Genomic DNA, 24,554 nt, shown 5'->3' with positions numbered 1-24,554 from the left:
AGAAGTTTATTGAGAATATAAATATCAATGAGCTGAACCTCAAATTTACTGCGCACCTCAGCGATCATGAGGTACAGTTTCTTAACTCAAAAGTTTATGTGGCAGATGGAAAGATACATACTAAAACTTTTAGAAAAAGCACTGCTGGGAACACCGTGCTTCATGCACAAAGCTTCCAACCCACTACAGTGAAAAATATTATACCATATGCCGAGAATCTCAGAATGAGGAGGAACTGTAGCAAGCCCGAGCAGCTCGCTGAAGCCCAGTTACCCCTGACACAGAAGTTCACAGAAAGAGGCTATAATAACACAATCCTGGAAGAAGCAACGCGCAAGGCCAACCACAAACCTAGGGCGAAGCTCATTTTCCCAGAAAAAAGGAATGACAAGATCTCAGGTGCACCAGAACAGAATTTTCGTTTTAGAACTGGATTCAATGCACAACATCAGAGAAAAAGATCCATTTTTAGACAGCAATGGCATTTGCTAAGCAGTGATCCCATCTTACGACCGAGTTTACATAAGAAACCCCTTATGACATTCTGCAAGGCGAGGTCAATGAGACAGGACTTCGTGGTCAACTGTCCAGGTATGAATAAACATGAGACCTGACACAGTGCCGCAAAGGGATTCAGAAGGTGCAACAAATGCAATGCGTGCACGTACGGCACAAACACCACAGAATTAGCATTGTCTTTTGGGGACAAGAAATGGAGAATCACTAAATCTCTCAGCTGCAGGAGTGAATATTCCATTTACGTACTAGGATGTAGTTTCCAAAAGCTGTACATTGGTAGCACCATCCTGCGTGCACATGAGTGTTGCAACACATCAGAGCTATCAGGAACAAAGACCAGACGTACCCAGTGGAGAGACACTTTGAATTGAAACACAATAGCAACCTTAAAGAGTTAGAATATTTTGTGTTGGATCAGGTGCCTTAGAGACTCCGAGGGGGTAATAGAGAACGACATTTTAGCCAATTAGAATCCAAACACATTATACGATTCAACTCTAGAGTGCCAATGGTCTCAACACTGAGGAGGACCTGTATTTACATCTATAGGGTGAGTCTTAGCTCTGTATCAAGGGACACTGTATTTGAATTGGACTTACTTCAGCAGTACTTACATCCGCATTATCCCCTACAAATCCCTGTGATGACGCTTCATGTTATTTGAGATTTTATCCTGACGTCGTTGTATCAATTTTTGCACTAGCACTTTAAGTGACTAAGGTATTGAGTCAAATTGATTGTGGCTCCTCACTTCTTTTGCACTAGTACATGGATGCGAGTTTTGCACAATTTTACCATCACACTCCAGCTGTGGTCACATTGAGGGAGGGGAATAAGATATATTGGCACTTGCCATGATGTATTTTGAAAGATTTTATGAGGCAAGTTCATGAAATGTTTAAGTCTTTTTAAATTATTTGCATCGTCTAAACAATGGCTGTTTCCCCCAGCTAAACATATATAGCATGATTCCATGTAACCACTGGGAAAATAGATATAAAAGAGAACGTTTTGGTTTTAAGCATAATTGGTTTTATGTGGACAGACCTGTATATTCATATGCATTGAGTTTTGCAGTAGTGACATAGATGGTTTTAATTATTCATTTAATGAACAATGGCAATTGTCACTTTATTCGTTCATACTGTGTCTGTGTATTGGCTGCTATATTTGACTATGTGACAGCATAGATTGTTTTGAAGTATGCCACAAGCCTCAATTGTAGTGTGTACAATGTCTTGATAAAGCACTGTCACTTTGAACAAATATGTTGTACCGGCGCTGTCAGAGCCTGAGATAGCAAGAAAGTTGTAAAAAAAAAAAGTAACAATGTGGTGACGTCAGGAGTAGGTTTAAATTAACGCTGCAATGAGGAAATGATGTTTTGAAGAAGATCGCAGCCGCGATCGAAACGCGTTACCTGTTCAACAAATAAAACCGCTTCTGAAGTGACCCCGAGCGTCCTGGTGCTTGTTCTGTGTGTGGACAGGCGTGCTGAAGATATATATACACATTATCTACTGGCGGTCGCCAGTAGATAGTTATAGTTAGGACCGTGTTTCCATAGGAAATCTCAAAATTCTATTTTGAGTAACTTTGGCGCCGGTTGACGAATCTTCGCGAAATTTTCAAAACTAATGGGGCGCTCCGCTCAGCTCCTACCCTGAAAGTCTTGGGGGGATTCGTCAAGCGGGGGCCGAGAAAAAAGGGGGGTCCCAAAACACGTTTTCCCCATGCATTTTCCCATAGGACCTTTAGTCGAAGGTACAGCCCGAACGGCTGAACAGAATTACTTGAAATTTGGCACAGAGGTAGTCCTCAGGTCAGGGATGTGCCTTTTGCATATATGGAGTCAATCTGTTCAGTAGTTTGAGAAAATTGCAGTTAAAAGCACATACATATCTATAGCCGCGCACCGTGCGCGCACCCTAACGTGCGCGAGCGTAATTCTGATTGGTGGTTACATGTCAGTCAACGTTCGAATCGGTCGAAATCAGGAAGTGTCGGCCGCCATTTTGTTTGTTTTCAGTGCGAGAGTGGAAAAGGAAGGTGGCGAACGTGAAAAGGGGGCAGGGTAGAGAGATCCTGACCCCCTAGCCTTTGTCAGGGGGTCCCTGACGCACGGTAAAAAAACATTAAAACATTTTTTTTTTAAAAAAATGAATACGTAGTTTATTGTAAAATAAATATAAAAAAATAATAATAATACATACATAACTTAGCATTTAAAAAAACGTACAAATTCACTGAAAAACCATAGGTTTCACACACGTTATAGTTAGGAATTAGCATTTAAAAAACCTTGCAAATTCACTTAAAAAACCATAGGTTTCACACGTTTTAGTTAGGTGGATATTTCACTCGTAAAAAACCAATGAAATTCCCCCGTTATAGTTAGTTCAGATAACTATAACTCGCGCGACCGCCACTCTATCACAAGGATGATGTCATCAGTGATGTCAAGAGTGATGCCACTGACCATGTCATGAGTGATGTAATATGTGACGTCATGAGCAGAGGATTGCGGGCGCGCGAGTTATAGTTATCTGAACTAACTATAACAGGGGAATTTCATTGGTCTTTTACGAGTGAAATATCCACCTAACTATAACATGTGTGAAACCTATGGTTTTTTAAGTGAATTTGCAAGGTTTTTTAAATGCTAATTCCTAACTATAACGTGTGTGAAACCTATGGTTTTTTCAGTGATATATATATATATATATATTATATATATATATATATATAAAATTTGTAATAACATTTCGGTTATGTGTTTAATCTACTAGAAAGGTTTTATTTGTCTTTCAGCTCTAGGACGTCAGAGTTTTCACCAGCTGAAGAGTGGTGGTTATACGTCGACGGTCACAAGGTATATCATGTGTCATGTAGAAATAGTGATATCACTGCTTCTGCAGTGCAGGTTGAACCCAGCAAAAAGGACAGGAGAAGTAAAGACATCAGTGGATCTCTTTCCACTATTGTTCCATTCACCTTTCCCTGATCTACTGCTGACAAGTATAAATATCCTTTGCACAGCCATCAGTGGATTGAGGTCTGAATACTAGCATTGCTCCTGTTGCATCCGATTATCAGGCAACCACAAATCTAACAGGAGGTTCTTCAGAGTCTGTGCAGTACTGCTCAGAAAAGGTAGGGACTGATCTCCAGATGGTGGCCCTGCAAATAACTGCAATAGGGCCTTGAACCTTGTAGACAGGTCTCTAGCACCAGTTATGGGACTTTTTCTTGTCTGTTAGCAGGTTATGAATTAAGACATAATGTATCTAAATGAGGATTGTTTTGAGAAGGTCAATCCTTGTGAACCACACCACAATTTAAAACAACCTGCTTGGACGTTTCTTCACGTCCAGTGTGTGAAAGGATCATTGTTTCAGAATGAATGGCATAGAGAAAGAAAACCAAGTAAAATGGACGTATTAATGTAAAAGACAGAGATAACTTCTGAAAGAAAAACAGACAGGCCCCTGATAAGGATTAGGTTACCCTGTAAGCATCTGTTTGTGGCATGCAGTGCTGAAGATTCACATGCTCTGTATACTCCTGCCATCTAGTGTTGGGTTCGGAGTTGTGCAACTTCATTTTCTTCAAGGAAGTCTTTCGAGTCATGAGGCCTCTTGGTGATATTGCACATGGGCATGGACTCCTTTGTTAGATTGGTTTACCGGAGAGGGGTGAGAAAGGAGTGTAAGGAAAGTGTCAGAAAAAAGATGTCCAAGAGAAGTATGTAAAACGTAACTGCAATGCCCACAAGTGTCCGGGGAGGAGGGGGAGTGCATGTTAATCTACAACACTACATCGCTACGAACAGATGCTCACTATGTAACTAACATAATTCAATGGCATGTGTGGCTATAGATGCACCTTAGAGGCCGTGGCTAGCGTGTGGTAGTTGCAGTAGTTTGAAAAAGGGGTAAGTAGTAATGCCTGATCTACACTAGCTTGTTGGCGTGCCAACACGCCTACGCAGTAGTGTTGAGTAAATGTATGTGGTGTAAATCATGAAGCTGCTTTACAAATTTCAGCTATGGGGATATTGCCTAAAATGCCATAGGTGCTCCACTTTCACGCCTAGAGGGTGCTCTGGGAGTTACAGGTAAAGGTCTTTTGGCTTTAATATAGCAAGTTTTAATGCATTTTACTATCCATCTGGCTATACCAGATTTGCATATGAGGTGGGGAAAAATATACAGAGTTGCTTTGTTTTTCTGAAAGTTTTAGTTCCACCTATATAGAACATGAGTGCTCTTTTTAAATGTATTATATGGAGAGCAGTTTCTGCCACAGAATCAGGGTTAAGAAAAAAGACAGGTAGCTCAATGGATTGATGGAGATGAAATAGAGAAACTACCTTTGGAATTAATTTTGTATTAGTCCGAAGTACACATTTTTCTTTATGTATTTGAAAGAATGGTTCTTCTAAGGTTAATGCCTGGAGCTCACTAACACGCCTAATTGAGGTAATGGTAAATAGAAATGCCACTTTCCATGATAGAAATTGAAGTGGGCATGAGTGCAAAGGCTCAAAAGGAGGACCCATAAGCCTAGTAGGCACAATGTTTAGGTTCCAGGAAGGTGCTGGAGGTACACAAGGTGGAAAGACTCGTTTGAGTCCTTCAGTGAATGCTTTAATGACAGGGATTCAGAAGAGTGATAGATGCGGTCTATTTTGGAAATAGGTGGCTATTGCCGCCAAATGCAATTGAATGGAGGTGTATGCCAAATTGGACTTTTTCAAATGAAGTAAGTAGGAAATAATGTTCTGTACTTTGGCTTTGGGTTAATGGGCTTAGGTTGGCAATAGTAAACTAAACGCTTCCATTTTGCAGGCTCTAGTTGTGGGTCTGTGTGCTGGTTTAAGAATATCCATACATTCTGCTGGTAAGTTTAAAGAACCAAACTCTAAGACCTCAGGAGACAGATTGCTAGGTTGAGCATCTTGGTGTCGGATTTGTCCTTGATCCTGAGTGAGAAGGTCCGGCCTTTTGGGGAGCTTCTCGTATGGGACTACTGAGAGCTCCAGTAGAATCGTGAACTAGGGCTGACATGCCCAAGTGGGAGATATAAGAATCGTGGTGAGATGTTTGCCTGAGTCTCCAAGCCAGAAAGGAAATGAGAGGGAAAGGCAGAAAAGCATAGGCAAACGTCCCTGACCAACTGATTCATAGTGCATTGCCCTTGGATAGTGTGTATGGGACCCTGGATGCAAAGTCTGGGCATTTCCGCGTTTTTGTTTGTGACGAACAGGTCTATGTGAAGAGCCCCCCCCACTTTTGGAACGGAGGACTTGTGGGTTGAGATCCCATTTGCGAGTTTGTTGGTGTGTCAGCAAGATCATTGTACTACCCAGGAGAATATTCCACCAACAAATGAAAGTGATGGTGAACCGGCCAATTCCATATGGTCTGAGAGAGGTTTGACAACTAAGACAACCGTGTCCCTCCACCCCCTCCCCCCTGCCTGTTTTTGTAGATAATACATAGCTGTCATACTGTCCGTCCAGACTAGGAAAACTTGGTAAGATAGATGGGGAAGGTACGCTTCAAGTGCAGGGAATATTGCCAAGTACTTTATGTGCAGAGATTGATTTGTGGCGTCCCACAGACCTTGTATTGTGTGGTTTTGTAGATGTACACCCCAACCCATCTCTGAAGCATCTGGTAGAGCGATTTGAAGTACAGTCTCAAAAAAAGGCTGCCCCTTTAACAGATTGTTGGGGTTTCACCATTGCAGAGAGCAAAGAGTTTGGCGGTCTACCAACACTAGATCCTGGACATGACGCTGTGACTGAGATCACTGACAAAAGAGTCACTGCTGTAGTGGGTGCATGTTTAGTCTTGCGTTGGGAACTATGGCAATGTAAGATGCCATCATACCCAGTAGACGCATGACAGTCCAAACTGTAAGTGTTCTGTTTGGCTGAAATTGAGATAGAAGTGTCTCAAAGTTCTGTATCGGAGCGAAATTGGGTTAAGCTAGCCCCAATTGTGTGTTGAGAATTGCTCCTAATTATGGTTGAAGTTTAAGAGGCTGAAAGTGAGATTTGGGGACATTGGTGGAGAACACCAATTTGTGGAGCAGATCTATGGTCAGCTGTATGTGTCGCTGACACTGCTGGTGGGTGCTGGCTTTGATTAGCCAATCATTCAAGAATGGGAATACATAAATGTTTTGTGCTGCTACCACTGTTAGGCACTTTGTGAAGACTCTTGGTGCAGTAGTGACACAAAACGGGAGCACCTGGAATTGGTAGTGTTTTCCTGCCATCACAAATCTGAGGTACTAGCAATTAGCAGGATGAATAGGCATATGGAAATAAGCGTCCTTTAGGTCCAGAGTGGCCAGAAAGTCACCCATCTGTAGAAGTGGAATGATCATCTTGTAGAGTGACCATATGAAAGTGTTTTGATAGGATGTAGTAGTTGAGAGGTCTGAGATCTAGGTAGGATTGGTCTCAGTGACTCATCCTTCTTTAGAATTAAAAAGTAGAGGAAATGCACTCCTGTGCCTTGCTGATGAAGGGTAACTGGTTCTATAGCCCCTTTGAGAAGAAGGGCTTGGACCTCTTGTTTCAGAAGTGTGATCTTGTGATAATCTGTGAATTTGGGTGGTGTGGTACTGAGCTCCAGAAAGTAGCCATGTTGAATGAAGGCTAGTACTCAATTGGTCTGTTGTAATGGTTTCCTAGACCAGGTGAAAGAACTGTAGTCTTCCCCCGACAGGTGTTGTGTAATCAGGGAGAAGGATGGGGCAGTCACTGTTGGCAGTGGAGGCTGCACCGTGTGCTGAACCACCTCTGCCTCTTCCTCTGTTATTATTGCCTGTAAAGGAGCCTTTGTAAAAACCTTTAGTGAAGGTGGATTGGCCTTGCTTCTGCTGGGAAGTGGAGGCATCTGTGGCAGAGGATTTGTATCTGCTCTTGTAGCCAGAACTGCAAAAGGAACGACAAAGTGTAGGAGTATATAGTGCTCCCATTGCTTTCATGGGGTCAATAGCTCTCTTCATTTTGTCTTAAGTGGAGTCCACCCGAGGGCCAAATAAATGTTCCTTATCCCCTGGCATGTTTAAGACTGCCTGTTGAACCTCGGGTTTAAAACCTGAGCATCTGAGCCAGGCATGTCTCCTGAGCAGTATGCTGATGTTAATTCCCCTAGCGGCTGTGTCTGCTGCATCCAAGGCACATCTGATGGATCTGTTAGTGATGGCTTGACCTTTGGAAACTATTTGTTGACTCCTTTTTTGTGATCTTCTGGAAGATACTGCGGCAGTTCTTCCATTTCATCCTAGTGGACCCTATTGTAACGTGAGACTAGGGCATCGGAATTGGCTATAAACCAATTATTGTAGGCTTGAGCTGCAACACATTTGCCAGCAGCATCAATGTGGTTGCTCTCCTTCTCAGGAGGTGAGGTATCCCCAGTGGCTTGACTGTTGCCTCTTTTACGAGCTGTAGTAGCAACAATGGAGTCTGGTGGAACATGGCTACAAATGTAAAGTGGGTCTAAGGGAGCCGGTTTAGGTTTTTTAATCAACCCGTGGGGTTGTCACCCGGGCATGTATTGGTTTTTCAATATGTCATCTGCCTGACGCAACATGCCAGGAAGCATGAGCAGAAACTGTGTATCCTTAGGAGTGGATGACAAATTGCCAAAGATGAATTCCTGTTCTAGAGACACTCTATGGAGCTAAACTCCATGATAGATAGCTGCCCTAGCAATCACTTGCAGGTAGGTACTAGCATCTTCTGGAGGGAAGGGTGAGCTGGGTAAATATCTGGGTCATTGGGAGTCATGAGGTGTGTATCATAAACATCCCAAGGATCAGGGTCCCCTAATGTTTCTCCTAAACCCTCTGTGGGCGAACCTCAAGGTGTGTTACCTAGAGGGTCTTCATGTGGAGAAGGAGGTGGAGAAGGAGGGGATGGCAGAGGTGGTGATGCTAGAAGGGGTGGAGGAGGAGGTGGTGATGATGATGATGATGTGTAGGGCTGGTAGCTTTCTCCTTTGTTCTCTTTTTGGAAGGTACAGGAATATCCAATTCATCCTCAAATGTGAACTGCCTCTTCGGAGGAGATGAGGCTATAATTTGCCCTGTCCCTTGAATTAGAATTTTCCTCTGTTTAATGTTCTAAGCATCTAAGGCACATCTGATGGATCTGTTAGCGATGGCTTGACCTTTGGAAACTATTTGTTGACCCCTTTTTTGTGATCTTCTGGAAGATACTGCAGCAGTTCTTCCATTTCATCCCAGTGGACTCTATCGTAACGTGCAAGTAGGGCATGGGAAGTCAAACAGCAATACGTCAGGTACCTCCTTCATTGACATTCTTCCACTACAGAAAGAACATCTATCAAAGACAGCAGGAATAATCATTGGCAGACAAATAAGATTCAACTTTTCAGTCACAAAAAAAACAAGCATTGGCATTGCCAATAGGTCTCGCCTTTGGGACCTTATAAGTGCATAACAAAATACTTATAAAGTCCCAAAAGCGAGACCTATTGGGTATGCCAAGTGGCCGTTCGGTCGCTAAAGTGAAAGTAATTGCGGTAAAGCGCGGCGCGCGCGCCCGCACACATGCACTGTAGCTCTAGGCTGGCCTGGTAGCACTTTTTGGAGCCCTCTCAATAAGTCTCGCCAGACCAGCGCATGTACTGGGTCGGGCGAGACCTAAAAATTATAAAAAGGGAGCAGTACTATAGGATCTTTGTTCAATGAGCAGAAAAAAATCTGACTGAATGACTTTCTAAGTGTTTTATCATACAGGATGGGGTGCAGAGTTCTTAAGGTGACCTAGTCCGTAAATTCACTCTTGATCAGCTTAAATATGGGAGGATCATTTCCCATTTTTATTTTAGAAGCAAAATGATACTGCAGTGTTTCCAGTCAAACATATTTTATTAGGACTGATACAGCTAATTGGATAGGTGTTTTTATTTTTTAAAGGTAGACACTATTGCCATGCATACATTTTGTTCTTGTCAAAATTAATTTCAATAACAAACCAAGTATTTCTTTTTTAATAACAAAACACATTTACAGAGAGATTCTATTTGTTATGTCAGGGAGAATCAGAAGATGGAGAGCATAGGTCTCCAAGGAGTTGAGAATGAGTGCATACAACTATTGTAGTATATCAGATATTGTGGTCATTACAGTTATGCTCGGTTAAACAGATGAATGAAAGGTAGACAATACTGAATGCCGAGGATCAGAAGCATGGTATTGCTGCTGCTACTAACAAAGAGAAGAACAGGGTGGAGAAGAGAGGAAAAACAACATCTTGCTCCTTCAGATAAGACCACCGTCCTCTACAATAAGACCTGCAGTTACTCTTATCTTGAGCACATTAGCAAAATTTGGTCTTAAGGAGGGTCAAAGAGTGAGTGAATTATTGGGTAATGTTTCCCGCGCCACCCTGCCGCTTCCCTGCCTGCCCCTCCCACCACCCAGGACTACTTATGGGGTTCGCTGCGTGAGTAGGCTCTGGCCTCCTGGCCGTGCTCCGCTTCCCCACTGCCCAGCTCCTTGTGACTGCAGCCCTGTGCTCTGCCGCAAGGCTGCTGTTTGAATTCTGCAGTCTTCCAGGCTCACTGGTACTTATTGTAAATTTATTTAGTCTGCTCCCTGTTTTACTATTGTGCCCCTTTTGCTGCGTCCCCTCCTCCGTGCTTGTTTTCACTCCAGCCCCTCTGTTGCGTCCATTAACTGCTACTATCGTTTTTCTTGCCCATGCGGTTTCCGGCGCGTTGCCCTCACACCTTCCTGCCAGCCCATCCTACCTCATGGACTACTGATGGTGCTTGCTGTGCAGACGCGCAGCAGCCAAGCCACCAGCGTCCCAAAGGCAAGCCCAACTACGCCCATCCGTGCCTGGACCGCTCCTAATGCTAGGAACCCTGCCCCCGCATTTCTAGAGATTCGGCGGTGCAGATCTCTGTGCCCTTGACCCCGAAGGCAACAACTGCTGGCAGGCATCACCTGGCTTCACAGAGGGACCTTTCACCTGCATCTTCTGCTGGTTCACCTTCGCCCGGGCATCGACCACCATCGTGGCAACAACCACCATGCCAGTCCCGTTGGCCGAGACCTCCACGGAACAACTCAGCTGCCTCTTGATCAATGCCCTTGTGCTCTGCAAATACGCTACCGAACGCTGGGACACCATCTACTCCCTCGCCACCGATGTCTCCTTCATTACAAAGACCTGGATCACCATTGTATCGGCCCCTGACATCTCCACCGCTACGCCCATCGGCTACAATATGAATCACTGTAACCACACCAACAGACACGGAGATGGCATCGCCATCGTACACAAGGAATCGATCACCTGCACCATCACCAACAGCAAAACCATGACGATCATGGAACACATGAGCTTACAGCTCCACACCGACGACAAAACTACAATCAAAGGTACCCTCGCTTCCGAATCAAACCGCCCCCCCGTGACGCCATTGCCAAATTCATAACCCCGCTCGCCATTGAATCTGAACACTACGTCTTCCTGGGAGACCTCAACTTCTACCTGGATGACCCCACCAACACCAACTCCACCGACCTACTGGAAAGACTGGACAACATCAGCCTCAAGCAACTGGTCACAGACCCCATGCACAAAGCAGGACACATACTGGACGCCATCTTCCAGTCCAGCAACAAAATCACATACAGCCACAACACTGAACTCACCTGGTCAGACCACTCCATAGTACACTTCACCCTCGCTGGATCCCCCCTATACCACCCCCAACCACCACATTCCGCAGCTGGGCCAAGGTCACTGAGCACCAGTGGATAGACAGCCCTTCGCATCACACAGCCCAATGCCACCACCAACTTGAACCAAGCAGTAGAGAACTTCAACCCTTGGATCACAAGCGCCACCGTCCGATTCGCCCCCACTAGAACAGAGCCAAAACGCAGACCCACCAAACGAGCAAACTGATACACCCTGGAGCTCAGCACGTCGAAGTGCAGAGGCAATCAACTGGAGAGAAAATGGCTCACCGGCAGGAACCACACTGACGAGCCACCTCAAGTCCGCCCTCAACATCTACCACCACCACCAGCAAAAAGCTGAGAAGAAGAAGAAAAAAAAATAAAAAAATAAAAAGAGACCCGGACTCGTCAATGGAGACCAGATTCAACCAAACTAAGGAACTCTTCACCATCGTCATAGTTCACCTGCCCGCCACCCACCGAAAACTCGGTCTCCTCCTCACAGCAACTATGAGCACACCGAACACACCTACTCAAATGAACTCCATTCACTCAGAAGCACCTACCGACCCATGCCAAAACTGACTAATCTCAGAAGTGACGAGATCAGCCACCAGCTCACCACTATCCTCAATGTCTCCATCACCACAGCCACCTTTCCCAACTCCTGGAAACACACAGATGTTAGACTCTTCCCCCCCCCCCCCCCTCCCTTCAAGAAACCCTCGGCAGATGCCAGCGAGCTCCAGAACTACCACCCCATCTCACTGCTCCCATTTCCAGCCAAAGTCCTGGAGTGGGCCATGAACCTCCAACTCATGAACACCTGGAAAGAAACAACCTGCCGGACCTCTCGCTGTCAGGTTTCAGCATTCAACAGCCATCTGCAACCTGCTCAACAGAGGAGAATCGGCCACCTTGATCCTGCTCGACCTCTCAGCAGCCTTTGACACCGTATCCCACCACACACTCATCAATCGACTGCGCCAGATCGAAATCACAGACAACATGCTCGGATGGATATCATCCTTTCTCACGGGTCGGATCCCAAAGAACGTGCCCCCCCTCCCCCCCCCCCCCCCAACACCCCCCCTCCTTCTCCTCACAACCCAAGCACACCATCTGCGGCGTCCCTCAAGGATCATCACTCATCCCAACCCTATCCAACATCTAAATGACACCACTTGCAGACATCGTTAAATCCCACGACATCAACATCATCTCCTACGCAGAGAATACCAAACTTGTCCTCTCAGCAGACCCCACCTCGATGAAGACCAAATTCCACAACCGTATAAAGAATATCGCAGCCTGGATGAAGAAAAACTGCCTAAAGCTCAACACTGACAAAACCAAAATCCTGACCTTCAGCAGACACATCGCACTCTGTAACAACTCCTGGTGGCCATAGGAACTCAGACCCACCCTGCTCCGAAAGACCACGCCCGCAACCTCTGCATCATTCTGGATGGCAAACTCTCAAAGAAACATCAGGTCAACGCCGTCTCCTCAGCCTGTTTTTACACTCTCTGCATGCTCTGCAAAGTCTTCAAGTGGCTCCCCTTCAGGATCAGGAAAACAGTGATGCATGCCCTCATCACCAGCAGGTTGGGCTATGGCAATGCTCTCTACACAGGCACCACCACCGAACTAATGAAGACACCAGACTATCCAGAAGGCAGCAGCCAGACTGATACTCAACCTACCCAAGAGGACACACATCACCCAGAACCTGAAGGACGTCCACTGGTTCCCTATCCAGAAAAGATGGCAATTCAAGCTTCTGACTCACGCATACAAAGCCCTCCATGACTAAGGACCCACTGACATGAACCTTCGCCTTAATTTCCACTGACCTCTCAGGAACCTTCGCTCCCCTCACCTCGTATAGTTAAAATGAATTTGCTGCCGACGCTCCATTTCCCACCTCGCTGCCAAAGCCTGGAACACCTTCCCCCTCCACCTCTCACTTGACTGTCGCAGACCCAATTCAGGAAGGGACTCAAGACCTGGCTCTTCGACTAAGACCTGCAGCACAGTGCCTGGATACTCTCTCAGGTGACAAGCTGGACTATATAAATACCGCTTGATTGATTGGTCGGACGCAAGGTGATGAAACAGTGTCAATTTTCAGCACTTTAAAAATAAGCGATTTTCACAAGCCATGCATTCTGTCACAGCCAAAGCTTGCACAACTTGTTATGGCGAGGTCTTCCACTGGAATAGAGCAATGATTACTAAAGCACGGCTGTCCAAACAGAGGATCCCTCTGAAACGAAGCCAAGATCAAGTGCACAATTATGGCCAACCCTAACTGATTTGGGGTATCCTTCCTTTTAATTTGCTGCATCACAATCACCTAATTCAACTTCGTGGTTGTATTTGGTTATAGACATGTACCTTTTGATCGGATGTATGCGTATTGTTCCAACAAGAGTTAGAGTTCCTGAATAAAGATTTTACAGTCAACCTTTAATCTGGCAGAATGATAACTAGACAAATTAATACAAAAGTATTAGAAAGATTATCATGGATAAATCTGGCAGTGATGCAGCAGCACATCAAGTAAGATTAACATAAATGTGTAAAATTAGTAAATGGAAGGGAATACAGTCTGACTTGTTCATTACAAATGGGAGAGTAAAGGTGTCAAATTGGCAGACAAGATGAAAAAGACGGAGGGAAGCAAGTCTAGGCTACAAGCCAGGTCCCCTCCTACTTTGTCCCACATGAAACCATGCCTGGTCCGAGTTGAGATCCTGCCTTGCCTGTATTGGAATAGATCAATGGCTGCACCTTCTCACGCACTTCGCACTGCATTGTTGTGCCTCAGATGAGATCATAGCCCCACCCATTCGCGTTCACTCACCATAACAACAGAGTCCGCTTCATAGGGCACATTGTAGTTTTTTGCTATTTCAATCAGGTACCTCTCCACCAGGATTTTTGGAGGTGCTTCCACACTCAACTTAAGCATTAACTGAAGAAGAAAAAAAAGAAGAGGGAAAAGGTCAAATGTTTCAGACAAGCGTTCTTAAGAAGGCGTAGAAATCCAGGTATGAAGAACATGTTTTCAGCAACTTATATAGTTGCATTTAGGCCATGATATCATTTGCTGAAGAACGTTTACATAAACCAAATGCTTCAAGACAATAAAGAAACATAAGAGTGCACTTCAGAAAGAGCAGACCATATGCAGCAAAGAGGTATTCCAGAACCAGAGAATTATGAAGGAAGAGTGGGGGGAAAATAGCCATGAAATGAAACAGAGCCCTCTGCAGGGTCTTGGTGTACGTTTTTGTTACAGCAGTGTGCAATGGCAGGTAACAAGAACAATATACGTCTCAGATCCATATTTAGAGTCTGATACAGTAAGGGAAGTCAGGATGGCGGAGAACTTTATATCCACCACCCTCCTTTTACACCGCCTGCCAAATTTAGAGTTGGACGCCAAACCTGTGGTGAACTCTGTGGGTTTATATGAACTGCCATCACAGAGGTTTATACAATGCCATTTAAAAGTTTGGTGTATGCTTACACCAAACCTTTGAAAGTATTAACTTTCCTTAAAACAAACCTTCAAATCAAGTGTTTTTTCTTTCTTTCTATCCATCACTGCTAGGAATAGTCCAGCAGTTACGCACAGTTTAAAAAAAAAAACCACACTCACAATGGGGTGGATGGTCGGACGGTTTACCTTCAATGGCCCATACTCCCTCAGGCTGTCGGAGGAAGGTTTACGCTAAATGAGTACATTTTTGTCCGTTGGCGTAAACCTTGTGGTTCACCTCACTCAAAATCAGGTGGGTGGACCAAGAGCTTGGCGGACAGGGTACTCCATGGTACTCTGCCGCCGCTGTGATGAAGTACCCTGTTCACCAAACTCAAAATTGACGATTAATTATTCTAAGAAGTGATGACCAATAGGCATGCCTGTAAAAAAACAATGGCGACTCCAACCATTTTTTCAGTATTTATAACCTAAAGCACCAATGGACCAACAATGATCTGCTAGTCATTAACACAAATGAACAAGCATTAGGAGCTGGCAAAATAAAGTGATGGAAGCAAAGGTCCAAAACGAATGCACTGCAAGGTAAGCTTGGTAGAGACCGTAAACCGAATGTTCATCGATAGAGCGCGCGCGCACACAAACACACACACAATTTGTAGGAAGCAGAATTATTAATGGCTTTTCCAGCAACTGATTTTCAATCTCAATTATTTCAATATAAATTTGACATAAAACCAATTTCACTAGTTATTTAAGATTCACTGAAGTGTTTATAACCTTTTCATGCCACAATCAGGTCCAAACTTCCTCAGACATCACAGATCACCAACAAATCAGTTTCATAAGTAAGACCCAAAAAGAGCTGGATGATATTTCAACCTCAGATCTGACCATGCTATCCTATATAACCTCAGTGGACACAGAAAACAACTGCAGCATTTTAAATATCCAAGCTTCAAAAACCCACTGACAATTTTGGCACACTTACTTAGAAATTATACTAAACCCTCAAAAGAGAAACACTAGTGTGGAAACATTGATACAGTCATCAACTCCAAAAACAGCATATTATTCTCCTACTACCCCAAGAACCATAACACTCTGGGGAGGTATAGAACCTTTTCAAAAGCAACACCAAAGATACTGCACATGCTTAGAAAAATACCACTCACATTACAACACTCACCATCTTAGTGAAGACTCCTTGCAACCAGAAAAATACCCATCCCTAACCAACAGAAACCCTGTAGTCTTTCTTTCACAACAACATTACCAATAAATTTAAGCAACAGAATAGAATCCCATTGGTGCCATAGGGATCCATGCCACAGAGATATAAAATTGTGTGCATTGAGGATCATACCAATCGTAACTAAATCCTCAAAAAATGAACACCACATTCAAAGAAGAATCAGTTGCCTAACAGTCATGATTCCCTACTAAAATCAAGATGGCAGTTTCTTAACCAGGCAGACAACAGACCCAACAGAAGTGTGTATCAGAAAGACCTTACAGATTGCCCAATGTTAACGCAGAACTGGTTAACCGAACAGAAATTGCCAGCCCTCTCTAAGGAACAAATAGTAGAACTAAACTCCCTAAACACAGACAAATTAATAATACACTAAATAAATTGGAGATAGGGAAGGTGTATAAAGGGCTAACAACTATTCTGTTTCCTGTTTTAAAAGGAATCTTTAACTCTCTCTTTGTTGATCGGCAAAACATTGCCAAATCCTGGAATGAGGCCAAAACTGTACTTATTTTGAAACCAAATAGAGACCTAAAGAGACGTGAATTTTTATTGATGGACGGACTGCTGAACATCAAACACTCACCCTCAGTACAGAGATCTGAGCATAAATCCATCTTTATTTTGCTTAACACGCCACCCAGTTTGGACCCAGCCATATGGAAATCAGTCTTGACCCAGCTCCCCATGGGAACAATACACCCTGAACTGCCAGGCCTGCTCCTCCTTGGACCACAAACAAGCATTCCAGGACAGGTTTCAGGGTATGCCCCTCATCAGCCAGGAAAGCCTGAATCCAGTGCCATGGTGAGCATGTACCCACGTCTGGGCATCCCCATCCCACTTAGGGTGACAAAGGCGAAAAGAACAATTGATAGATGGAACGCGGATTAATGTCAAACACTCACCCCAATTTGGACCCAATCATATACAAATCAGTCTTGACCCTGCTACCCATGGGAAAAGTAGTCCAGCCCAACTGCTAGGCCAGTCCTTCCTGGCCCAGAAACAAGCCTCATAGGACCAGTTTCAGGTTATCCCCCCATATCAGCCAGGATAGCGAGCATGCCATTGGATTGAAGCTAGCCTGGCTGTTGAGGAGCTATACATCAAAACCAGTCCCAGGATGCTTGTTTCCAGTCCAGGGAGGACCTGGCCTGGCAGTTCTGGCAGGACTGTTCCTTTGGGAGCAAGGTTTTGTCTGATTTGTATAGGACTGGGTCCAAACTGGAATGGCACAAAAATAAAACGATGGATTTAAGCCCAGATCGCTGTACTAGGGGTGAAAGTTTGACAATGTTCAGCATTCCGTCCATCACTTTTTTCTGTTGCTATAATTTTATAGACCTATCACACTACTAAATAGTGAAAAGACTTTTATTGGAATCCTTGCTAGGAGATCTGGTATTATCACTGAACACTTGATCCACAAAGAACAGGGCTTCATCCTAGAGAAACAAATCTAAAAAGAGACAATTATTAATTTGAGCTATCGACTTGGTAGAACAAACTCAGATCCCCACTAGCGATAAGCTCTCTTAATGCTGTTAAAGCCTTCAAAAGGGACAACTGGCTGTACTTATTGGCAGTACTAAATTTGTTTGGTATTAAAGGGGAATTTGCCAGAACTATTCAGATTCTATAGAAGGCTCCCATAGCTAGTCTTAATAAAGGGAAACTCGGGCAACCAGTTTCAGCACAGAAAGAGGAAGAGATTATTAAACAGAATCAACCACATAACCAGGGCTTTTGGCAAAGTTTTGGGGTATAAGGTTAAGGAAGAAAATCTGAAATTATGAAATAGAATATGAACGGTAATGACCGTCGAACAAACCAGGACATTAGATATCTAGGCATAAACGTAAATCAGAAAGCTTCAGACATCACAACAATGAACCTTGATAGGAGGAGACTGGTAAATGCATTAAACAATGGGATAATATTCCACTAACAATATATAAAAGCTTGAATCTTGTCAAAATGTTCATTGTTAAAAATCAACTTGCACTTAACTAAATTCTGCTAAGCTTCGATATGAAATCTCTAGGGAAACTACTACGTAAAATCGATAGTTTTATATGGAGATCAAAAATAGCAATGGTGTCGTGGAAAAACCTAAGGAAGGAACAGATTACAGGCAGATTAGGTCTCCCAACTTTCAGCTCAAGAGTCTTAGCCCTTTAATCACTTTCCTAGGTGACTCAAAGGTGAGCCTATTTTTTCAAGAAATGTCCGCTGGACTACGTGGAGCAAATTTCCTCTATCCATTTGGCATGCCAATTTTATTTTTAAAGTTCAGGTGAACGGTCTGAAACAATGCAGAAAGACTTTGGTACGGGTTAAGGAACATACAAGAGAGTCCATACAATGGCATCTACCACCAATCTGGGCTCTCTGGGAACTGGTCTTGAGAAACTATCAAAGGCTTCCCTGATAAAGGGGTAACAAAGTTACGTGGCGGCAATTGAAAGAGGAAGGGAAATTACTTCCATGGAAAAAACTGTATAAACAAACTAAGATCTCCAACTCTGATGGGATACTTATAATTAGCATCTTGGTGTTCTACACAAGATGGACTCAGAAAACATATTGGAAATGGAAATGTACACTCCGGAATCTGTCCCCCAGAAGAAAGAGGGTTGCACTTTGTGATACAAGATTATTGGAAGAAGAGGATAAAAAGGCCTGGCCCCATAAAATCTGGGATGCAGTCCTCCCTTTGACGACGACCAAAAACGTTTGGCAAGTATCTTGATACACACTATACAAATTGGTTAAATTTGCATCACTCAAGTGAATAATTTTTTCACTATCCACAGAATACATAGGTCTCCAAAAAGGATTGCCAGGATCTCAGACTACAACGAAGGTAGATGCAAGAAGTGCAATCAGACATAAGACTATGATATTTAGAGGTTGTTCCGGCCTTAGCAAACTCTTGGAATGAAACAGTAAGAACATTCACAAAAAGTACAAGAAAGTAATTAAGGGAAGCTTGCCCATTATAATCACCTGTTTTACAGATGAACTCGAATATGTACATCTTAGAAGGTTTGACCAGAGGATAGTGTTTTATTTTATACTTCTGGTCAGAGTCAAGATATGCAAAAAAATTAGATTTTTCCTACACCTCCAACATCAAAATTGTTTGCCAAAGTCCTGTACTTTTCAAACTTGGATAAAAATTAATTCTGGTTCCATAATTTGGGCACAGCTTAACATTTTCTGAAATCTGTCCCATGATTACACCAAAGAAGAAGTACTTTCAGGCCATCCTGTGGTCTAAAATGAGTCTGCACCCCTGCGGCACTGTACGAGATATATCTGAACAAGGTTAAGAATTACATTTCTTGTATAGGTCAAAACATTGGGACATATTAGAAAGTTCTTGGCCTTATGCATGGAACAAACTACATAACTTCCTTCTGAGGGAGAAGAAAGCCTTATCAACTTAACAAGTGAAACCATTATTCTAAAAGTCTATTTAAAACATCTGTCTCATTTTGGCTAGGTCGCTCTTTTCGTTGCACAGGATTTAGAGCTGGTTATCTTCAGATCAGAGCGTTACAAAAACCAATAAAATTTGTTAAAGCATCAAGACTGACAATGAACAATCAAATACTCAAGGCGGCAAATGGTAAAAGAAACTTGTGTGGTGAACAAAGTCACAATACTGAAGAAGAGGAGAGAAAAAATCTGCACACTTGTCAACTTGATGTCAGCACAGGGGGGGTTAACGAATTGTAATCCCAGGTTTCTGTCATGGATATGTTCATTACATTCAGAAACATTAGGGCTGTCTCTGGTCTACTGGAAGATCCTGCAGCACTTTTTTCAATATGAAGAATCTCTTTAAAATATATATATATATATATATATATATATATATATATATATATATATATATATATATATATATATCTATATACATATATATATATATATATTTTTAACATTGCCCAAGATTTTATTTGTATTAAACAGTTACAAATAGAATTCTTAGGCTAAACAATCAACTGGGCTGAACTAACCACTTCAACACATCCTTTTTACTTGCAAAAATAACGAATGTGGTTCTTGATTGGAAACAGATTCAAATTGGAGTATTACTAGTTATTGAACCTCACCATAAGTTATCTTCTTGGAATTTATGAACATTAGAGTAGCTCTGTCAATGTGCAATATTTCAGAATACAGGTTCATGAAGAACATTCACATTTTTTAAAATTATCTGATAATGAGCACTATTTTCACTTTTCAAACAGTCAATACGAATTACAATTGTAAACACTGTAGATCACAAGAATGGCGCATTTCAACACTCCTCTAAAAATGTAAAGCAAATTGTGAAATATTGTATACAGGCACCTTCCTCCACATAGGGAAATTCTGACAGTATTCCGACATCGGATCATCATTTTTTCAGAATGCGGGGCAGAGTTCTCTGGAGTAGTTGATTTTTGATGTTTTCAGACTGCAGAGGAAGGATCCAGGAACCCAACCCAGGGCATTTTTGTCTATTTTCACCTTATGAAACCCTCTGAAATGTTTGCTCTGTTCCTTCGACATATCGGTTTGTCTTTCACCAGTGGAAGTGATTCTGTCAAGGTAGGATGTTTATTTATTCATTTTGTGGACTAAAGGAGATTTCTCATAAGCTGTACATCGCCACGATTCTAGCCCTCTTTGATAAGGGTCCTTAATATTTAAGTAAGAAACCATAGAAAGACAGTCTGTTAAAACGGTTTGAAGACTTTCATACCTTAGAGTAATCTAATAAATGCTAACCGATGTACTTCTGAATGCAGTGGACAGCGAATGGACTCGCCTGCCAGCTAAAGGGCCTACTGGGAAAGAAAGCAGGTGGATCATCGATATTGGGGTCACAACACAGCAAAAGGGTTCAGGGAGACAACATTTTCACTTCGAAATTTGTTGAGACCCGCTCAGACACCCAAGGCCAAGAAGCGATGGATGCTGTTCCTGTTTAATGTCATGGAACCTTATACTGTCGATGACATCAGCTCAAGGCCTGCAATTGAGAGCACTGACATTAAAGTGCATTTAATCATCAATGTAAAGTAAACGCTTAACATGAGCTATGATGTTAAAACCTGCTTTAAGGATGAAATCCATGAAATAAAAACCGTAGTTAAATGTCCTCAATAGGGCAGGAAGAGAATTGGTAGTCACACTTTCCTTTAGCTCCCACCCACCCATGACATGATGTCTTTACAACTGGGAAGCTATTACCTTGCTTAACATGTATAGAGAATAAAGTCCACGTTTGGGCTTCAAATCACAGCAAGAGAAATTACATTAAAAAAGGACCAAGTTTAAGCCACAATATCAGTCCTCACAATTGTGCAAAGTGATGCATTCACAAGTAATATTGTAGATTGAAGAGTGAAGATTAAGTATACCTATTTTCAAACCAGGCAAATCTGCCATAAAAATGAAACTCTAAAGAACAAGGAAAGCCAAGGAGTAGCTTAAAATACTGTACATATGGTCTGGCATGTGTCACCCTAAGCTCAATAGAGACAGATGCATATAAGCCACAAAGAAAAATTGAACCTCACAACCTGCCTACACTCAAAGATTATAAACCTCATACACCCTGACGAATCCAGCTTTGTTATTAGAATAATCAGAGGCATTTTTGTTAAAATATCATCAAAAGAATTTCTCCATGCAAAATATATCACACAAACGATAAACAACAACTGTGGGCAAAAGGTCACTGTGACCAAAAAAAAATAAATGCCTCCGATTATTCCAAGGTAGGCTTTAAATCCAAAGTGAAGGTAGGAACTTCCTGTCTCACCCGGAATCCCCAGATAGTCCAGCGAAATGCCCTAGACCGATTCTTTGGCTCAAGAGTGGGTAGAAACATGTCGGCAATATGAAGTATGAGTGGGCCATTATTCCAATTGATTAACCGTGATGTTTTCTAATCATACCAAAAGGTACCACACATTTAAGGAAATTCCTTGTGGTTTATCCTAAGGTATTTATTTTCTTTTTTTAAACAGATTTTATTTGTCAAATAACCAACATTACGCAGAGCACTGTAACCCAGCCACTCATGCATACAGAATGAACATAGCATTGACTTTGACCATTTCAATGAAAATATAGGACAAATGAGGAGCAATACATTTGAAATATTGAGCAAAGAACAAAAAAAAATTTAACAAAACCAACCCCGAAACCCCACCCCCCGTCGCACTCACACCTACTCCATAGCAGTACCATCACAGTCATCCAGACACCTTGCACCTGTATTGAAAGAGTAGCGTTGCCTGTCAGTTATGGGGGAAGGGTCATCCCGTCTGTAGGCCTGGCCACCGATACTGGTTCCAACTCCAGACCGCGATAGTTTACCTATCGCCTCCAGATTTTATAGTGTTTAAGCGGGCATCCCCTGGCCGCAAAAATAGGAATCTCCAGCCCCATACAGAAATCCATGCTATTTTTCCGCACTGAGATTGAGGGCGCCCTCGGAGCCTTCCAGGCTTTGGCAATATCCCTCTTAGCCAAGGTAAACCCTAAGAGCATCAAATGGCGTTTGTATATGTTACCTCCTATATCATCCATAACATGGAGCAGGAATAGCTTTGGGGAACGAGGGAGGTCCCAGCCAAGAACCTCGGATAAACACAACAAGACTCCCCGCCAGAACCGTGCCAAGGCGGTGCACTGCCAGATTGTATGGACCAAAGTACCCTCCTCTCGCTGGCATCGAAGGCACACCGGGGAGGCCACCAATCCCGCCCTCCAGAGTCGAACCCTGGTGAAATAGACCCAGTGGAGATATTTAAACTGAATAAGACGAAGACTTACAGCTATAGATGACCCTCAGGGGGAGGCCAAAGCCTCCACCCAGTCCTCCTCCTCTAGTGGGCCTAAGTCTGCCTCCCAAGCCTCCCGAAGTCGCTGCAGTGTGGGGGAACAATGAATAACTAGGGTCTGGTAAATCTTATGGTCATGGAGATCTCCCATTAATACTTTTGCTTCTATGGGAATGAAATCATCCAGGGACCCCAGCCCCTCGATGTAAGGAGTAATGGCATGCCGGAGCTGTAGATATCAGAAACAAGCATTTGCAATGCAATAGGCCTCGCATTTGCGAGAGTTTAAGCTACTGGCATTGTAAATGACAATGCCTTTTATTTATGTTTAAAAAACCAACACGTAAATAGAAGGCATTACCATTTACAATGCCAATAGCTCAAACTCTCACAACTGCGAGGCCTATTGCATCGCAAATGCTTGTTAGAGAACATCAGCTAGTCCTCTGGTGGGAGGAAAACAGTTGCTGGATAGACAGTGAGGAAGCCCACTCCAGCATTCAGTTCTTAGCAGACCTTCGACATGAAACGCTACGGTTGACAGGGTCGGAAGGTTAAGGAGACTAAGGCATCCACTGAAGGCATCTGTGCTTGACCCTGTGGTGACCACCCTGGCAAGTGCATTCAGACCATCATCGTCCACCCACTCAGCCTTTCAACCTCCCAAGGTTGATAAAATGAGTACAATAGATACAATAGATTTGGATAAACATAAGCTTCTGTTATTCAGCGCCAATATTTTCGTGGGTAAAAATGCTCTTTCAAACTCAAGCTATGTTACGGGCCACTTGGTAGTTTCATCTCTTTTTACTGTGATGTCTAGAGTGCATGTTCGAGCCCCTCGCCCTTCACAAACACACACAAACATAGTGAAGATTAAAGGGTCTCTGGAATGTCGTATGATTCCCGTTATCACTAATGCTGCATTCCAAGCAAGCTTTCTTGTTGCTTCACCAAACGGGTGCTAGCCTAGTGTCCCTCTGGGACAAACATGACGTACAGTTTCAAGATCCCTGTTGTTTAAGGCCAAAGAAGTTTGGGATGCTGCCCTTCCACCCCCCCCCTATTTTTTGTTGTTTGAACTGTACAGGGCTTTCGGAGCTCAGGGACCCCTCCCTTCTGTGACCTTGCTTGAAAAGTGACGCAGGATTAACGGCTCAACCTGACAAGGCAGTTTAAGGCCCCGTGGAAAAGCAAATACATGTTTTAAAAGTTATCATGATTAAGATAAAAAATGAAGTTCTCATGCTTGAATTGGACTTGACTACAGAAATAAATAGATTTTTTTTCTATTCCTTTACTTTTGGTATAATCGTGGCACCCACGCTTTACTTATAACATTAAAAGTAAAGCGCAGGTGCTGCGATTATACCAAAAGTAAAGAAATAGAAAAAAAAATCTACTTCTTTACCTTTGGTATAATCGCGGCACCCGCGCTTTACTTGTAACATCAAAAGTAAAGCGCGGGTGCCGCGCTTATACCAAAAGTAAAGAAAAACAAGTGGAGCGCGCGTCACGCCTGTGTCTGGGCACCATCATAGCTCCTCCCACGGCCTATTGGTGTCTATTACGCGCTTGGTGTGCGTAATAGACACCAATAGGCCATGGGAGAAGCTATGCGCGCCTCGGGCCAATTGCATGCAGTCTTTTAGAATAAGACACACGCAAA

At 43.2% G+C, this 24,554-nt stretch overlaps 1 protein-coding gene across 1 annotated transcript in view; it reads right to left on the bottom strand.

Moving 5' to 3' along the window:
• The window catches only part of IST1 (IST1 factor associated with ESCRT-III), a 177,059-nt gene that overhangs the window by 100,825 nt on the left and 51,680 nt on the right, over positions 1 to 24,554 (bottom strand). The window contains exon 6 of the mRNA XM_085639632.1: positions 14,135 to 14,245. Coding sequence (XP_085495758.1) covers positions 14,135 to 14,245 — 111 coding nt within the window. The remainder of the gene's footprint in view (positions 1 to 14,134; positions 14,246 to 24,554) is intronic.

The sequence above is a fragment of the Triturus cristatus genome, chromosome 12, assembly GCF_964204655.1.
Source record: "Triturus cristatus chromosome 12, aTriCri1.1, whole genome shotgun sequence".
In the NCBI taxonomy this organism is placed as follows: Eukaryota; Metazoa; Chordata; class Amphibia; order Caudata; family Salamandridae; genus Triturus; species Triturus cristatus.
Note: the sequence above shows the minus strand (reverse complement) of the source record. Positions and strands in the feature narration are given on the sequence as shown.